The sequence below is a fragment of the Medicago truncatula genome, chromosome 8, assembly GCF_003473485.1.
Source record: "Medicago truncatula cultivar Jemalong A17 chromosome 8, MtrunA17r5.0-ANR, whole genome shotgun sequence".
Lineage (NCBI taxonomy): Eukaryota > Viridiplantae > Streptophyta > Magnoliopsida > Fabales > Fabaceae > Medicago > Medicago truncatula.
The window spans coordinates 23,927,796-23,945,805 of record NC_053049.1 but is presented as its reverse complement, the minus strand read 5'-3'; the positions used below and the strand labels follow the sequence as shown (position 1 = coordinate 23,945,805).

Sequence of the window (18,010 nt, the reverse complement as noted above, 5' to 3'; positions counted from 1 at the left end):
TGGCTCAAGTGTCTTAGGGCTCTGATACGTAACGGGATGGGAAATTGTTGCTAAGTTTATCATTCCTTTATGTATCAATTTTGGAACATGTTGTTGAAGCTTTTATTGTCGTTGAATTAATTCCGCTGCAAAGTTTTAATTATTACGTTGTTGAAATTTGAAGGATAATTATTTAATTATTCCATTTGTGATTTTTAAGAAAAAAGGTGTAACATTCCGTTTAAGGTGTTTTACTCTGATTAATTTATGAAATTTTTATGTTGGGAAAACGGGGTGTTACAATGCAACTTAAACATCTTATATGCATGTGGTACCAATCCAGGGCATCAAGCCCTCAACGTAATAAGTATTAATATACTTCCAGGGCATCAAACCCTCAACTTAGTTGAGCTAAAGCTCCAGGGCATCAAGCCCCCAACGTGGTGAGCAAAGGCTCCAGGGCATCAAGCCCCCAACAATGAATGCGAATGCATGGACTCAACAACTCAGCATCTTAGAAACAACGACCTCTTATATAAATCCAATAATTTGGAACATCTTCTTTCATCTTAGACCGACTCATGCAACTTAGTTAATAAACAAACAGCAACATAGGCAGTATGTAAAATAGCATGATATAACAATATCAAATGCAAGTCATCAACATCTCAAACATTCATATATAATTCAAGTAATGTATATACAATTATATCACATTATAAACAACATCAAATCATATACATCAGTCTTACCGAAACATCAACATCAAGATAAACAACTTAGTTTCTTACCTCCAAGATCAACTCACATCAACTCGTGTGACAAAGGTCACAATAAACCTAACAAGGTGTTCTGTCTCTCATGAGCTCGCGAGGCGAGAGCCTCTACTCGCTATGGCGAGTTTAGGAACAAGGCATTCGCCTTGGCGAGTAAGCAACTCGCCTTGGCGAGTAAGCAACTCGCCTTGGCGAACCAGAAACTGGGTGCTCTCAGGAATTTGACATTTTTCATCCAAAAATCCATTTTTAAACTTTCTCAGGTTCAATCTCAATCTAAAAACTTACCTAATCATTATTATACATGTTCAGGCACTCAAAATCATCTAAAGTTCAACTCAAGGGTCAAAACTACAAAATCATGTTGACTCACTGGTCACACTCGCTGTGGCGAGTGAACTGCTCGCTATGGCGAGCTGCAGGGTATGACTCGCGAGGTGAGCGATGAAGTTCATCACTCGCTATGGCGAGGATCATCACTCGGGAGGCGAGCGATGAATGTTGGCTCGGGCAGAAGTGCAGTTTTCACGAAAATTCACCTATTCACATGGTTTAAACCTCAAAACTAATTTCTGTAATCATTCTATGGATTATCTAAGGTCTGTAAACAGTTTCTACATCAATCTAACCATTCTACATCAATTAACCCTCAAATTCTCACCTTAACCCTAATTCTCCAACTTCTCTAATTCAATCCTACACTTGCTAAATACAATCATCAGAATTATATAGATTAATAGAATTGAATGCTAGTCTCACCCTTACCTTAGAATTGAAAATCACAGCTCTCTTGGTCTCTTTCTCTTCTCTTGGCTTTTTCTCCCTTTTCTCCAAAAACTGATCGTACGTACTAATTTTCTAAACTAGTTCTCTTCTATTTATATCTCCTCTATCTATTTTATCTTATTCTTCTTTCTCCCCCAACTCTCTAAACTCTCAAAACAACCCCTCAACTCAATATTTATTTTATTTTCAAATCTTATTTTATTAAACAATAAAATAAGTCACAACTTCTCATAAAATCAAATAAATCACATCAATCATATAAATTATCTAAAATCACACAAATCATATAAATCATCTAAAATCACACAAATCATATAAATATATTCTAAACTCATCTTAATAATTAAATAAATTAAAACGGGCGTTACAAATCATATCATAACTTTTCGAAAATAGTCTAAGAACATGAAATTTCCGTAAACTCATTTTATCAAGAGAAAAGTGTAGGACTAGGGTTGTTTAGTATTGTTATGATTTGTAAAAATATTTTGGATGAGATTCATGGATTTTAACTTGGTTTTGCTTTGAAAAACAGAAGAAAAAAAAAACGATACGAACTTGAGAATTTTGAGTAATTGTCGGCTTTAGCCTATGAAACGTATGTGTACAAGCTACTGCACTTATATGTGATTGGTGAGTATACTCGGTTGAGGCAATTGAATTCATTTACTTTGGTTTTGTATAATTTATCGAAAAATGCTAGTTTTCATAAACTTAGCCGAACTTTTTCAAACTAATGTTGTATGGTAGGATACCTTAAGGTGAATGTTGTTGATGATGATTTTAGTGTTGGTGATTTGTATTTTTACATGCTATTTGGTGATGACATATTGGTACTTTTACATGTATGAAAGGCGTCAGTGTTATGTTGGTGAGTTGTTGTATGAACGTATGCATAATTGTGTCATATGTTCATGCATTCGTAAGTATTTAGAGGTGATGTTCAGAGGCGATGGATATGATACTATTTTGATGTGACGACCTTGACGATGATTCGGTTCTACATGCATATAGAAGTTGTGTTTAGGCGCATTGCATATTTTGACATGTGTCATAATTGTTATGTGCTTGGTGAACATTTGTATGGTTGATTTGTACTTGTTGGATTGTATGCTTTGTGAAATTTGGTGAATCTGTGAATATATAAGAATGTGTGGTGAATATTTTATATTCGTATATTTGTGGAATATTGAGGTTGTTGAGTTGCTTAATCAACTGAAATTAATTGTATTATTTATTTTCGTTTGATCATGTTTAATTGTGAATTATGAACTAACCCCAACGATCGTTTGGTTGACCGCCTTCTGTAACGCCCTCTTTAATTATTTGATTATTTTTATAAAGTTTAGAGTCTATTTAGATGATTTATATGATTGATGTGATTTAAATGATTATGTGATGTGTGTTATTTTATTTGAGAGGTCTTATTTTATTATTTAATAGAATAAGATTTGAAAATAAAATAAATATTGAGATGAGGGGTTGTTTTGAGAATTTAGAGAATTTTGTGGGAAAAAGAGGAAATAAGATAAAATAGATGGGAAGAGATAAATAGGAGAAAATAGATTTAGAAAGTTTTCACGTAAAATCAGTTTTGGAGAAAAAGGAGAACAAGAGGAGAGAAGAACCAAGAGAGAGCTGCTGATCGATTTTCTTAAGGTAAGGGTGGGACTAACATTCAATCTTCTTAAGCCTATGATTCTGATGATTAGATTTAACATGTTTTAGGGTTACTTTTTGAGAATTGGAGATTAAGGTTAAGAGTGATAATTGAGGATTAGATGATGGAAACTTGTAGAATTTATGTAGAAAGTGTGTGCAGACCTTAGATAATCCATAGGGTGATGTTTAGAATCAGTTTTAAGCTTAGAACCATGTGATTTGATGCATTTTCATGAAAAACTGCATTCTGCCCGAGCTGACATTCATCGCTCGCCCTGGCGAGTGATGATCCTCACCTCGCGAGTGATGAACTTCATCGCTCGCCTCGCGAGCAATTCCCTTCACCTCGCGAGTTATACCTTGTAGCTCGCCATAGCGAGCAATTCACTCGCCATAGCGAGTTGACCTGAGAGGAAACCTGATTTTGTGATTCAACTCCTTTAGTCGAACTTTAGATGGTTTTGGGTGCCTGAACATGTATAAGAATGATTAGGCAAGTTTTTAGATTGAAATTGAACATGGGGAAATTAAAAACGGGATTTTTGGGTGAAAAATGTCAAATTCCTGAGAGCACCCAGTTTCTGTTCGCCAAGGTGAGTAGCTTGTTCGCCAAGGCGAGCTGCCTTTTTCTGAACTCGCCATAGCGAGTAGAGTGGCTCGCCTCGCGAGCTGCACAGTGTCAAACAGCCTTGTTTAGGGTTCTTGCGATCCTTGTCGCACGTGAGGTTATGAGATGACCCTTGGGGTAGGAATGGAGGTTGATTATATAATTGTTGATGTTCAGTGAATCTGATATAATATGATTTGATGTTGTTAGTAATATGACATATTTGTATATGCATTATGTGAATTATATAAGATGTTTATGTTGTTGTTGGTTATCATTTGATATTGTTATATCTTGAGATATTTATGTGCTGCCTATGTTGCTGTTGTATGTTAATTAAGCTGCATGAGTCGGTCTAAGATGTAAGATGTTGTTCCAAATTATTGGAGTCATATAAGATGTCGATGTTTTCTAAGATGTAAGTTGTTGAGTCCATGCATACTCATCCATGTTGGGGGCTTGATGCCCTGGAGCCTTTGCTCAACACGTTGAGGACTTGATGCCCTGGAGCCTTTGCTCAATTAAGTTGAGGGCTTGATGCCCTGGGAGTATATTTATGCTCAAATAAGTTGAGGGCTTGATGCCCTGGATTGGTACCACATGCATGATTAAGAGGATTAAGTTGCATAGTCAAGTCGAAGTCGCATTGTCGAGTCAAGTTGTTAAGTTGATAAGTTGTGTCCATGAGTTGTTAAGTTGTTATGTTTCAATGAAGTGTTTAATGAAGAATTATTATTATGATGTGTTGATGATGATTATGTTGTTAAATATAATTGATGAATTATATGCTTAATATTATTGTTTGTGAAATCTCACCCCTTCTGCTTGGAAAGATTGCCCTTCATATGGGTAACTTGCAGGTGATCGAGAATAAGTTGCTGTTAGTTGCTGTCGTGAGTGGACTATCTCTCACGTGTGTCTTAGGTGCTCTGATATGTAACGGGATGAGAACTTTGTTATTGCTTTTCTATTCCTTACGTATTACTTTATGAATTTTCATGAATAAGTTGTTGATTGGATTTTATGAGATTCTTATGAAGAGGCCTTCACGCCAAAGACTGTTTTTAAATGTTGAATAATTCTGTTGCGAAGTATTAAATATTATGTTATTGAATTTGAAGGATAAATAGTTATTTATTCCGTTTATGATTTTTAAGAAAAGAAGTGTGACATTCCGTTTATGTGGATTACTCTGGTTATTTATCTGAAATTTTTATGTTGGGAAAACGGGGTGTTACACCTTCCTTATCCGTATGGATGGGTGGACGGTGTGCAGGAATAGATTGCTTTGGTGAGTTGCTTGAGGATAGCTTGGAGCTACCTCGTTTAACGCTTTTCGGAGTCCAGTGTGTCGGCTCTGATTAAGACATCTTTATGTTTTGAGTCTGACTATTTGTTATTTTCATGATTTAGTTGTTGAGATGAAAATTTATATTAGTGATGTATTATGATATTTAGATATGTCTACTTGAAAACTTATTTATGTTGGATGACTGTTGAGATATTTTATTTAGGTGTTGATGTTATGATGTTTTATTCTGCTGCGATGTTTTGAAAGAAGCTATTATTTATGAATGTTTGGTGATTTATTGAAGATGTAACATCTAAATTCTTGATATGTCGTATCATTAACGTAATTGATCACTTTTAAAGTTTAGGGTGTTACATTAAGTGATTGAATGCATTAAAACTTCTTTTTCTTTGAAGGATTTTGTGTTTTTTATTGTAATTTAATTACTTTTCATAAATGGAATTAACTCGCTCATAAATGAATAAATCTTTATGATTTTCATTGGTAGTGACTTCTTGTTTAAGGTGTAAGTTTGATTTGAGATTGATTATGGCCTGTAATTAAGTGTAAAATATTTGATTGTGATACATTGAATCAATATTAAATTGCTTGTTCAATATTAGTTTGTATTGTTTACATTGTTTGAATGAGTAACCCTTATTGCTCATGTCACAATTCTACTAGTGAAAACATTTTAATTTTTTTTATCAAATAAGCTATTCTGACATTGTTTGATTTCTGCATGGACATGGTCTTCTTGAGACATGAAAAAGAGATATTCCTCAGAGATGTGATTTTCTCTGCCCATATTGTTACTTTCTTAATTTAGACAAGTTTCTTGATTTTCATACTAGAAAAGAGTGTCAATTGATGCGATTCATCTTTACACTTTTTGATGTTGCAAGGAACATGAGTTTAAATGGACATCTCTTGGATCCTTCGAGGGTGTTGGATATTGTTTGTGTTGGGAGCATTAATGGTTGTTTATTGATTGATATCATGACTTTTTCCATGGGTTGTTGCCAAAGTTGATAGATCAAGACAATGATAGGGAAGAAAAGCCAAAAACAAGAAGGGGAATGTATAAAGAAGAAAACAAAGAAAAACCGAAAGGAATAAGAAAACGAAACCACCAAAAAGTGATATATAATAAACTCAAGAGAATTTTTTTCTTGCAGAAAGCGCTCACCAAAAGTGCAAACAAAGGGAATAACTACCCTAAAGTAAGAAAATTCTTACTAGAGAGACAAGACAATTGAAAAAGAGAAGAACAAAGAAATAAAGGGTAACAAGCATGAACGTGTAAGATTATAGAGGAATGATGAGACACAGAAGAAGGAGAAAAATCTTCATATCTTTCGCTTCAATTAAACATGAATTGATCAATTAAACATGAATTCTTTCGCTTCACATCAATGCCACAATGGTTGACACGTGACACCTCACTTAAAGGATGGATGTGGATGTCACGTCAGCAAAAACTAAGTCAAAAGTGGCTTTGGGAGCCAAATCTGTCAAATATCCAATACATAGGGGGCTGTTTTGTATTTTAATTAGTTAGAGAGTCAAAATTGCAACTTTTGAAAAAATAGAGTCAAAAGTACAATTAAGCAAAAAAAAAAAAAAAAAAAAACCAAATTTTCCGTCCATGCATGAACGCGGCGTAATTTGACTAGAATAAAACGTGGAAAATGAGGTTTTGGTATAAGTCAATCTGAAGTTAGTGTGTGAAATTGGAGTGACCCAAACGGCGATGGCGGAAGAAGAAGAAAACAACGCCGATGTCATCGATAGGATGAGTAGTTTACCAGACTCACTCCTATGCCACATCCTATCATTCCTTCCTACCAAAACCTCCGTCATGACGACCAGTCTCGTTTCCCGCCGTTGGCGCCACCTTTGGGAGCATCTAAACGTCTTCGTCTTCGATGACAAGTCCAACTGTAACTGCAGGAATCCCAAAAAGTTCAGAAAGTTTGCATTTTTTGTGAGCTCTGTGCTATCCCTCCGTAAATCTCGCCACATTCGAAAATTTCATCTCACCTGCTGCACCTCCGATGTTTACAGTTTTCCCGGAGAATGTGTCTACATGTGGGTCCGTGCTGCCATTGGTCCCCACCTTGAAGATCTGTCTCTCAACATTACCAACTGCCATGGGGATGATATGGTTTATCTCCCTCCTTCCCTCTTGAATTGCACCAATCTCGTTTCCCTCAGGTAACCCTAATTTCATGCTTTCATCGTAAGTTGTTACAAGTTAAACTAAGTGTAAGTTTTGTTTTGTGTGACAAGAATTGATTTTGAGTGAATTGATTTTGTTAAATTCCGACTAAAAGAGAGTTGTGTTTAGATACATGTAAAAGCTAGTTTAACTATAAATCGATTCTAGAATCTTTGAATATAATCAATTTTGGAGGCAAAAAAACCAGTTGGGGTTTTGACTTACTGATTAGCTTGGGATCTTGGAGTTTGCTCCTCTCAAATTCGATTTCTTCTGGTGCCAATTTCAGCGGGCAAGTCCATACAAAGCTTTGTTTTGGCTTTAAATAGGGCACCGCAAGTGGGCGGTGGGATTGGTCCCCTCAAATTAGCCGGTTCTTAGATCAGATGCCGAGTTTTCAAAAAAATAAATAAATTTGGAGGCAAAATCAACTCTACTAGAAAGCAACCAAACAAATCAATTTTACACCTTTAAATCAACTTTGGCCCCTCTAGAAGTGAAACTGTATAACCCCTGGTGTTTGAGTATTTTATTTTTTTATAGGGGATTAAGGGTTAGGGTTTGGGACCTATGAGTGTGCTACTCTCTATATCTCAAAGTTCGAATCCACAGTGCCAACAATTTTTGTGTTGGGTTAGTCCATATACAACTTTGCTTTGGCTTTATTTGGCTTTGATTGGATCTAGTAGTGGATGGTTGAGTTGGTCTGCAGATTAGACGTGGTCCTTGGTCCGGATATCAAGTTTAAAATTGAAATTACTAAGATGTATAAAAAAATGTATCTTTTTCAAATTAAGCTTTAATCATATGAAATTGGCAGCATTGTCATGTTTTAAAGATGGAAATGAAAACTTGGAATAACCTATAAAATCAATATCCAAATATATGCACCATAAAGAAAATGATATCCAAAAATTAATTTTTATGAAGTTTTAGACTTTTAGGTGATATGTCAAAGTTCACTTTCATGATTTCATTTCTTGTTCTCTTTATATTTTTAACTTGTAAAGTAATATATATATATATATATATATATATATATATATATATATATATAATGCTTTGTAACCAACCTGTCTTTTGACAACATTGCAGTCTTTTTGGTTTGATCCATTTAAAATTTCAACCTTCTGCGATTCATTTTCCATCATTAAAGATGTTGAAAGTCGAATTCAGCATATTGGAACACAACATTGACATTGAGGATTTCGGCAAACACCTTACGGATTCAATACTTGTCTTTCTCTCTGGCTGCCCCGTACTCGAAACTCTAGATACCTACTTTTCTCCCTATTTCTTGACCAGAGTTCCCGTTCCACCTTCTGCCAAGAGGTTGAAATTAACTGATGTGAAATTCTCATGGACGTGCCTTGAAATAGATTCTGATGGGCTTGGTATAGAGTACGGTGGTTGCAACATCAAACCCACATTTGGCATCATTGGCAACTTGCAGAGCATGGAGGAAGCATATCTTGATTTTTTTTCCTTGTGTGAAAGTGAATTTATCGACCCTATGCTCAAATACCTCCGAGATCTAGATGGTGATTTACATCTACTTCTGCGTCATTCGACATCAAAGGTGAAGTTTTACTATTATGGTTTATACGAATTTCTATATATATGTAGTTTTGTACTAATATTGGGCCATCACTTGTTGTTATCATGTACAAGCAGAAGCCGCTTCGCAGCCCCATTCTAAATTATCCAGAATTTTGCAATTTGCACCATCTAAAGTTCATTATTCCCTGCTTCAACACGAATCTTCTGCTCAACGTGCTTGAGAAATGCCATATGCTTAAAGTTCTCATAATTCAGAGTAGCAAGGTTTGTAGAGTTCTCAGGTTAAATTAAATCAATTTTTGGTTCTGTCTATGTATGCATGTATGTATTATGTATCTATAGACGTGCAAATATAATTGAGTCATTGTGTGGCTTGTTGCTTCTAGGATGAACTGTCACCTTCAAGAACATGGGAGCCAAAGTCAACATCAGTTCCTAAATGTCTTGAATCCCACCTGACCTATATTCATATAGAAGGATATCAAGGATTTGAAGATGAGCTGGCATTTGCTGAATATATTTTGCGTAACGGAATTGTTTTACACACAATGCTCATTTTTTTCGATACTTCAATGGACCTATCAAACAAGAACTGTTCTATCAAAAGCTTAACTGATATACCAAGGGGCTCTGTCACATGCCAACTTAAATTTGACTCAGCTGTGTCTTCATAAGGTGCAAACTCTCACATTCTCTCTTTTTTATGTGGTGTACTAAATTAATGATGGTTAAGACTGGGTTTCGTCTGCATGATTAGAAGTGTTTCATGATATAGGTTTCTTAGCTTTTATGTTAGATAGTTAGTGATGTAGTTGGTGTCTAAAAAGCTCACTAAATTATAGAATGTTGAGTCTCATTTCAGTATCTTTTCAATATGGTTCCTTTTCAAAATTTCTCTCAAATTTCTTAGCATCCTTTTTCCCATACTCTCCTCATCCTCCGATTTCCACTAAAATTGGAAGTTCCTTGTGTTTTTACATGCATGTCATGGTCACCGCATTTTCAACTATTTTGTGGCTGAACTATGTAATATCATACCCCTAGAATATCCCATTTGTGTTTGTTTTAGTTAGATTTTCATTATAATCCTATTTGGAATTGGCGTTCTGTACTAAACTAAATTATTATAGTCTTTCCCCTATTACTATTCATGTTTAAGGATTTCAAGCTTTTCAGGAGTGTGGAGATTAACCTGTTCACTAATATTCATGGAAAAACTAATGTATTTTATGCCACTTATTGCAACTTAGTAATATTGTGCTGGATAATCTTGTTGTTATTGCTACCAATTACTAAATCATTGGTTATTTGGGGCAATGGTGTTCACTTTTATGAACCCACATCTCCTGTCAATGAAGCACGGTCTTTTTGTTATAATCTAGTTTTGATCTTTCTATTCATGAACTTGATTGATCTTCTATAAAGCCTGAGAAAATATTGTCAAGTTGTACAATTACATACATTGATGAAAATAAGCCACCTGTCTGGTGGATATATTTAAACTTTTAATCTTCATGTATCAATTAAACATTTCCTCGCTAACTTTTTTTGACCATTTTTGTAAACTAGTTCTGATTGTTAAGCGACTTTAGTAGGTTAGGTTCCATTCAACCATATTTTATTCTACAAATGAATTTCAGAAATTAAATTATATTATGTTGTTTTTAGCATAGATCAAGACTTACTATAGAGATACCGACTCTAATATGAAAGCATATTTTGTTTTTGCTTGATAAGGGATGTATAAATTTATGTCATTTGCATTTGTTGGGATTTTTAGAGAATACTTATTCCTTTGAAATGCACAGTAATGCTTAGAATGTGCCTGAGCTCTTGTTAAATTTCTTGCTTTAGCAGGTTTATATAAACCATACATTTGATATTTTCGGCTCCCTTCCTCCTTCCTCCTTTTGTCAATGTGTTGCATGCTTTGTAGGCATCCATCCGCCAAGTTTTGTTATCAATTGTTTAATATTGTACTTCTTCAATTTGTACTACTGTTTAATGTTTTTGATTGCTGAGAATGTCACATAATCAATTAATTTTGATGTTAACCAATTATTGCAAATTTTGTGAACAAATTTTACACAAGTATATAGTATATGTTTTGTTTCATTTCATATTCGTCTGTGTTAGACACTTTTTTCAAAGTTTATGGGAACAAGAAAAAGAAACTTCTTTTGCTGCAGAAAAGGCCCACTTTTTGTTAGACAATTGTTATCTATTGTATTTTCTGACTAAGGTCGTGCCAAAGCTCTAATAATCTGTTGTATGCTGCTGCCATTTACGACTTGCCTTTTCTTGGCTATTAGATAACTTGACAGATTTAAATTATTATTGTATAATACTATATGTTATGAGTTGTAAATCCTGATTATGCCTATGGATTGAACTGATGCGACTTACTATTTGTAAATATTTGTATCACATTATAGCGGTATAGTATAGGCATTTGCAGATTTTTATAATCTTGTTTGTAGTAAACTTTGTGGACTTTGAATAACTTTTTCGGCTAAATGTTTGGCAGTGCATGTTTGGAATGTCGGGTTCTGAAGCTGGCAGAAATCATGTTTGCTCAGATGCTTGAGGCACCATTTGAAGATGACATCGAGAGCAAACATATAAATTTCATTTCAGTTAGCATGTTTTTTTAATTGGCTAATATCAGGACATGGCTAACTGGCTTTAGAGGAAAGTCGTTGAAAAACCTTATCACCTAAATATGAGATTTGGAGTCACTTGCTGTCCGTAATTACAACTCAGTAATGTCACAGCTCAATATCAACTCTTGCTGGTAATTGAGATAAATTAGTCAGTTATATCTGTGGCTTATAGTAGGATTTTTTCGGACTTTGAAAAGTTATGGATGCTACTAAGTAATGGTCCTAAGATTTTGAGTCGCAAAGAGGTTGTTGCATAATTTGATCACAAGAATTTGATTTCCTTTACAAAGTCTCTTCATGGTATTGATTGCAATTCTTTACATGAATACTTAAGATTAATAATGTTGATTTTACTATTAATATTTGTTTTGAGTTGATTTCACACACACACAAGTTTAATTGCTCAGAAATTATATATTGAATGCATTATAAAAATTATTTCCGTCAGAAATTATTTTGGGCAAGAGAAAAAACATTGCTATGTAGTATCATTTAAACACGTTCAGTAAAATGAAATACCAAGTCTTTTTTAATAGAAAAAGAAAGTAAGATTGTAGTATTCTTTTTGAATAAAAGTTATTACTACTAGAAGTAAAAGTATAGAACAACTTTGATAAAAATTTCTTGAAAAAAAGTTTTGATAGCCTGAAGGTAAATAACCTAACGTTGACCTTACTCACTGGTGTTTTACTTACACCGGTATCTTATTTCAGTTTCAACACAAATACAATCTGCTTTTATATCAAACCAATTTCCCAGATCTGTTATTCGCTATTGGTGTATATTAAGTCTCTTCTGTCTTTCTATGTTCTTTTTCAATGTGTTTCTCTGTTCCAACATCACCATTGTAGAGAATAATTGTTGCTACTATTGGTTCGTTTTAGCAGAAAATTCTGGTTCAACCTCTTAAACCAGCTCAACCGTAGGTTCCCCCAATTTTGTCTGGTTTTCTCTCCAATTTTACATGAAGACGGTTTTCATGACCAAACAGATAGGACACATGTCTTGTTCCCGATCCAACCGTTTGAATCGGGCGGTGCTGCCTTGCGTTCAAGATTATCATTATTGACATTCATATTATCACCACGCTCGTTATCAAAATGGTCAAATCTAGGATACACAAATGAGACAGACTAAAAAAAATAGTAAAAAATTATTGTGCATGGTGCAAGAGTAATTGACCGTGCACATTAGACAAAACACACTGGTATATATTTCTTTTTCTTTGACAACCAAGTTAAATATCAAAGGAGATTGCAATGAACACGGATAAGTAAAGGAAATCAAATTCATGCGATCAAAATATATTGTTTGCGCCTCAAAATAGCAAAATAATTTCACTAAGCATCCACAATCTTAAGCAATTAATGTGATCAAATACCAAAACTGAGTTGTAGTGTTTGGAAAGCCATTAAACAATTTCCATTGACTTAGTTTTGTTCTACACAAAACGACATAAACTTAAGCAAGTAGTTGCAAGAGACTAGAATGAAATAAAATGCAAAATGCATAAGCACAGTGCCAAAACATAAATCCCAAAAAGTTTCAAGTTTCAAATTCCATTAAGTAACGAGCTAGGAAGTCGATAAGCAATAACGATAATTTGCAAATGCCAAATCTGCAAACGGCTTTAGCCTGCAACAGAAATTTATCATCAGTCATTCACATAATTTCAATCCATAGACATAGACATAGACAGGGTTAATCGACAAAACAATAAGCACACTCAGGTTTAACAAATCATGTCATATAGCATTAGGAGAATGGCAAAATTTTAGTTGAAAAACAAAAGGACAACAATTGCCCTATTAATGAAAAAAAAATGTAGGTCTTTTCTTTTAAAAAACAAAAACTTAAAAACAATTTTTCAGCACCCAAATCAGAAACAAAAGCTCTCGGACAATTTCGAAATTGAACACAACATCTAGATGGTTGAACTTTGTACACAATTTCTTAGAAATTGTCGATTACACATACAACAAAAGCTAGCGGCTGCATAATATAGATGACAATGAGATTATTAGCATTCAAAAGCTCTAAACAGAAATTTACAGAGAAAGAGAATTTAAACAGAAATTTACAGAGAAAGAGAACATTAAGCAATTGAAAAATGATAAATGTAAAACAGGGGAAAAGGTCAAATTTGTTGTTTCCATCAACCTCGGACACTAATATTTCTACTAGAGCTTATGCACATTCTAAGCAATACTGTGTATTTCAAGAGGGAAAAATTTTCACTAAAATCCTGACAAATTTAAATTAAATTAATTAAGAAATGATTCTCTTGTGCAAAACAGAAGCTTCTGTAACATGAATTTGGGGTATCTCTATGTAAGTGACAGAAAATGTTCCCATACTACTAAAGTCGATGATGGTAGGAGAAAATGGGAGAGACACGGAGGATGCCAACCTCTTGGTGACTCATGTTAGTGACTGCTAACTAATTGGAGGCAGTTTATAAGGAGAGTGAGGGGACAGGGTCAAGAGTGTAATTCTTTCAATTTCGTCCATCAGTCCCTGTTTTAATTTCTTTCCTCTGAACAGATATTTTGACAATAATTTTGTAGCATGCATCATAGATTCATATTATAACTTGTGTGCATTATTTAAAATATAATTTTGCCATGTAAATCAATACATTTGTCAAAACTGCTTTAGGTCACTATCAGTAAGATTAAGTCAAACGCTGCAACATCATAACATAACTTCCAAAATGAAATAAATTTGTAGAAAAAATAAACATGGTTAAAACAACTAATCTGACACATGACATATCAAAATACATTATAATTCTCGGTTGATCAATGAATTATAATTCTCGGTTGATCAATGTACATAAAATATTTACTCTATTCTCATAAGATGAAATCACTGCCATAGTTGAACTGAGTCAAAACTCAAAAGCAACAGAAAAGTGGCCTACTTTTGTATTTTTCAAAACTAGAAAAAAAATTGTAAAACGAGATCATAATATTTTCTCTTTATTTTAGATTTCCCAGAAGATTGAATCATGAATACAAAATTGATAATCATATTATAAAAGAATATAGGATTTCATAAAAAGGTTGTGCAGAGCATTCTAAAAAGTAAACACTAGTGCCCTCAAAAAACAAAGATTTAATAGTATTACTTATTACTAATAATAACATTAACAAGAACATGCAGTGGAAAATAACCAAGTTAATTTACAGTAAGTTGCATGAAATTTAAAAGTTCTCGATTCAACTTTAGTAAGCATGTAACCATAAGATATTAAAACAAACACAGCTACAACGGCAAAATTAAAATGATTAGGTTTATCATATAGAGGCCAGTCCAAATTAGGTTTTATGATGAGAATATAACGTGGTTGAAAATTTATGTACCTAGGGAAGGGAGTATGGATTGCAATTCCACCAAAATCCAACATAGTTGAAAATGTGGTGCAATCATAAAAAGAAAAGAAAAGAAAGGACAGATGATTGTGCAGACTACAAATCCTCTTTAATTCAATAAGCCAACATATAACAAAGATGGAGGAATTATCACCTTGAGTAGATATAGCTCAGTCAAATGTAACTTGGCAGACAGCAGATCCCCTCGGCATATTAGAAAATTTGCTAAGACAACGGTACTTCTCCCACTTCTTCTTTTGGTCCAACAAAACACCAGAAATAATCATTTTCTTTAAAACAAGTCCATTTTGCAAAACATAGCTAGCGAATTCCATCTCACTAGAATCTCCTTGATACCCTTTAATGTGCATATAGGACAAGTGAGACACGAGACAGTTAGGGACAGTACTAGGCTTCACCTCCAAGTCACTTTCATTTGGTGATGTATCCTGCAGGCAAACAGGGACAACTCACCTAAGATGGAAAAAAAAAACCACACATGCACATACCAAATCTTTAGTTCACAAACCTTGTCGTTTTGAATTATAAGAGCTTGAAGCATAGGACATTTCTGAAGTACACCGTACAGAAAAGTGTCGAAAGTGGGAAGAATGAGCTCTAGATGTAGTAAATGGTGAAATTCCGGAAAATGTATATTCGAAAAATTTATAATAGGTTGACCATCTACCAGTGTCTTCTTGCACGTACACGACAACAACAGTAAGTAATATTAGCACAAAACTACAAAATATATAATGAAAACATTTAGATAAAGAAAATTTCACTCACCTTTGCTGTATAACATCGCAATACTAGACGTTTAATTCCAGTGAGAGCTTGGAGGAGAATGAGTAAAGGGTCAACCGATTCATTTTCATTTTCAGGAGTGGAAAATACATCAAGATATGCTTCTTTCACGTTGTGCAAGTTCCCAACCGCAGCATCATTGGCAAATGTAATTCTGGTGAGGCTAAGGTATTTGAGATCGGGTGCATCAATCTCAAGGCAAGCTCCAATGTCATTTTCAACAGTGAGTTTCAAACTCTTCAAGGTAGATGGAACACGAAGCTTGGCCAGAGATATAGGAGAAAAGGCAAGTTCCAGGGTTTCTAAGATTGGGCAGCTTGAGAGAAGGATATCCACAGAATTCACATCCACATTACCAATGTCTAGTTTCAGCGTCTTTAATGAAGGCAAAGAAATTGCCGAAGATTGTGCTAATTCCACAACAATTTCACCGCAGAGACTGAGTACATTACATAAATGTTATTATAAGTTTCTTAGTGCAATAAGATGAAACCAAATCATGCAACAAAAGAGAGAAATAACTATGCTACGCTAACAAACAAACTTTCTTCAATATTCTTGTATATTATTCCCTTCTTCCATCTGTTTACGTATACTAAACCAAATCATACATCGGATTCTTGCTAACAGAAACATAACAGTATAATGACTCGTCACGAGAAGATAGAATAGATTCTTCTAGAAAGTAGTGTCACTCATCATCTAAGTATATCTATAATCTATAACAATATTTAAAGTGGAAAGCGGATTTGTCTTAGCTTTTTCATTCTCCCAATTATACAACTCATTTAAACTTTTGTAATTACAATTTTATCTTTTTTATAAAAAATAAAAATAAAAAAAGTTAAATCCCAGTATAATTGGAAGGGTTTGTCTAACATGTGCAAATATTGCACATGGTAAAGCAACTTAAAGTAGTAATTTCTTATTGAAAAATACCAATTATTTATTAAAAAGTTATATATTTAATATAAAATGTACAAGTTCCAAGACAAACTTACCATTTTAAATTTCTTAACCTGTGCAAATATGCACATGATAGAAAACCCCTGGTAGGAATAATTCAACTACAATAGGATCAATATTAGTTAAATCTTAATTTGATCATGTTATATCTCAAAAGATTTATAATCAAATGCGATAAAATATGCAATAAACTAAAATGTCTGTCTTGACTTGACGCTAGTATCATATAATTTCAACTTAGTGTTAACATATTTTGGCAATACCAATTAGTCGAACATTGGGCCAGATACGAATTTAAAAAAATCTAAATTTGGTGAATTAAAAAATATATATTTTGGCATAATAATTAACAGTTTTTGTCTGAAATTTTATCAATCTATCATATCATATTAGTCCCACATCGGGGAGATGGCCTGACAATGTGTTTATAAGTCGGGGCAATCCTCACATCACAAGCCGGTTTTGTGGGGTTATGTCAGCCTCAACCACAATTTATAAGACAATGTACATAAAACAAGAAGATACCTTAAGGAGAGTAGCTTAGGACATGAGAGAACGGCGAGAGGAAGGCGGAAGCCATGATCCTCAGATGTAAAAAGAGCAAGATTCATTTCCTCAAGCAGCGGACCAGCGGCAATACGAATCCAAGCATCAACAGACATTTCAGTAAACCGGGCACCGGATCGGACCCACGAGTCATACAAGTAAGCATGTGGGTCTTCAGGTTGAGACTTGAAGTAGCCACAAGAGAGACGCATCTTACGAACGTCGATGGAATGCCGTTGAGTGAGCACAGCGTTAACGAAAACGGCGAAGCGTTTGAAGTTTTCGGAGTTAGCGCCGAGGATGGGATTATAGTCGTAGTAGAAGTTGAATGATTGAAGATGCTTCCAGAGATGACGGTATCTGCGTGAGACGAGGGTCATTGTAGAGACGAAGGTTTTTGTGGGGAGGAAGGATAGTATATGACATAATAGTGTGTCTGGTAGAGGGCTTAATCGGTCGATTTTGTCTTCATTTTCGTTTTCTGTTTTTCTTCGCTTTGAGCTTTCTTCCATGGCTGTTTCAATGACCTAACAGGGGAAAACCTAATAAGCCAGAGATGGAGAGAATGTAACTGAAACCATGGGACTCTCACTTACTTTAACTCCGTTCTTTCCGTCTTCCATTTTTAATCATTTTTTTAAGCAATTGATAAATTCGTAAAAATACTAAATTTGTATGAAAATATATCTTCTTATCTAAGCATTTTTCATTTTAGATTTAATTTGGTCCGGTTTGATAAAAATAGTGGATAGATAAGATAGTTGATTGCTTA

General features: G+C 34.3%; 2 protein-coding genes across 2 annotated transcripts; one reads left to right on the top strand and one right to left on the bottom strand.

Moving 5' to 3' along the window:
- Positions 1–6,804: 6,804 nt before the first annotated feature.
- On the top strand, positions 6,805–11,927 carry LOC25501227 (F-box/FBD/LRR-repeat protein At5g56420). Its single transcript, XM_013589941.3, has 5 exons — positions 6,805–7,318; positions 8,418–8,901; positions 8,997–9,146; positions 9,269–9,557; positions 11,410–11,927. Exons 1-4 carry the CDS (start codon positions 6,855–6,857, stop codon positions 9,554–9,556), a joined length of 1,386 nt encoding a protein of 461 aa, XP_013445395.1. The 5' UTR covers positions 6,805–6,854; the 3' UTR covers position 9,557; positions 11,410–11,927.
- Positions 11,928–12,833: 906 nt separating this feature from the next.
- On the bottom strand, positions 12,834–17,873 carry LOC25501228 (F-box/FBD/LRR-repeat protein At4g26340). Its single transcript, XM_013589942.3, has 5 exons — positions 17,218–17,873; positions 15,709–16,165; positions 15,449–15,613; positions 15,074–15,368; positions 12,834–13,180 (listed from the first exon to the last, which is right to left on the bottom strand). Exons 1-4 carry the CDS (start codon positions 17,748–17,750, stop codon positions 15,090–15,092), a joined length of 1,434 nt encoding a protein of 477 aa, XP_013445396.1. The 5' UTR covers positions 17,751–17,873; the 3' UTR covers positions 12,834–13,180; positions 15,074–15,089.
- Between the last annotated feature and the right edge of the window lie 137 nt (positions 17,874–18,010).

Bases quoted from the DNA above. Each gene is read 5' to 3' on its own strand.
- LOC25501227 (XM_013589941.3), top strand. From the start codon at position 6,855: ATGGCGGAAGAAGAAGAAAACAACGCCGATGTCATCGATAGGATGAGT. The intron at 7,319-8,417 runs GTAACCCTAATT...ACAACATTGCAG, and splicing joins ACCAATCTCGTTTCCCTCAG to TCTTTTTGGTTTGATCCATT. The intron at 8,902-8,996 runs GTGAAGTTTTAC...ATGTACAAGCAG, and splicing joins TGCGTCATTCGACATCAAAG to AAGCCGCTTCGCAGCCCCAT.
- LOC25501228 (XM_013589942.3), bottom strand. From the start codon at position 17,750: ATGGAAGAAAGCTCAAAGCGAAGAAAAACAGAAAACGAAAATGAAGAC. The intron at 16,166-17,217 runs GTATCTTCTTGT...TAATGTACTCAG, and splicing joins CCTAAGCTACTCTCCTTAAG to TCTCTGCGGTGAAATTGTTG. The intron at 15,614-15,708 runs GTGAGTGAAATT...ACGTGCAAGAAG, and splicing joins TGCGATGTTATACAGCAAAG to ACACTGGTAGATGGTCAACC.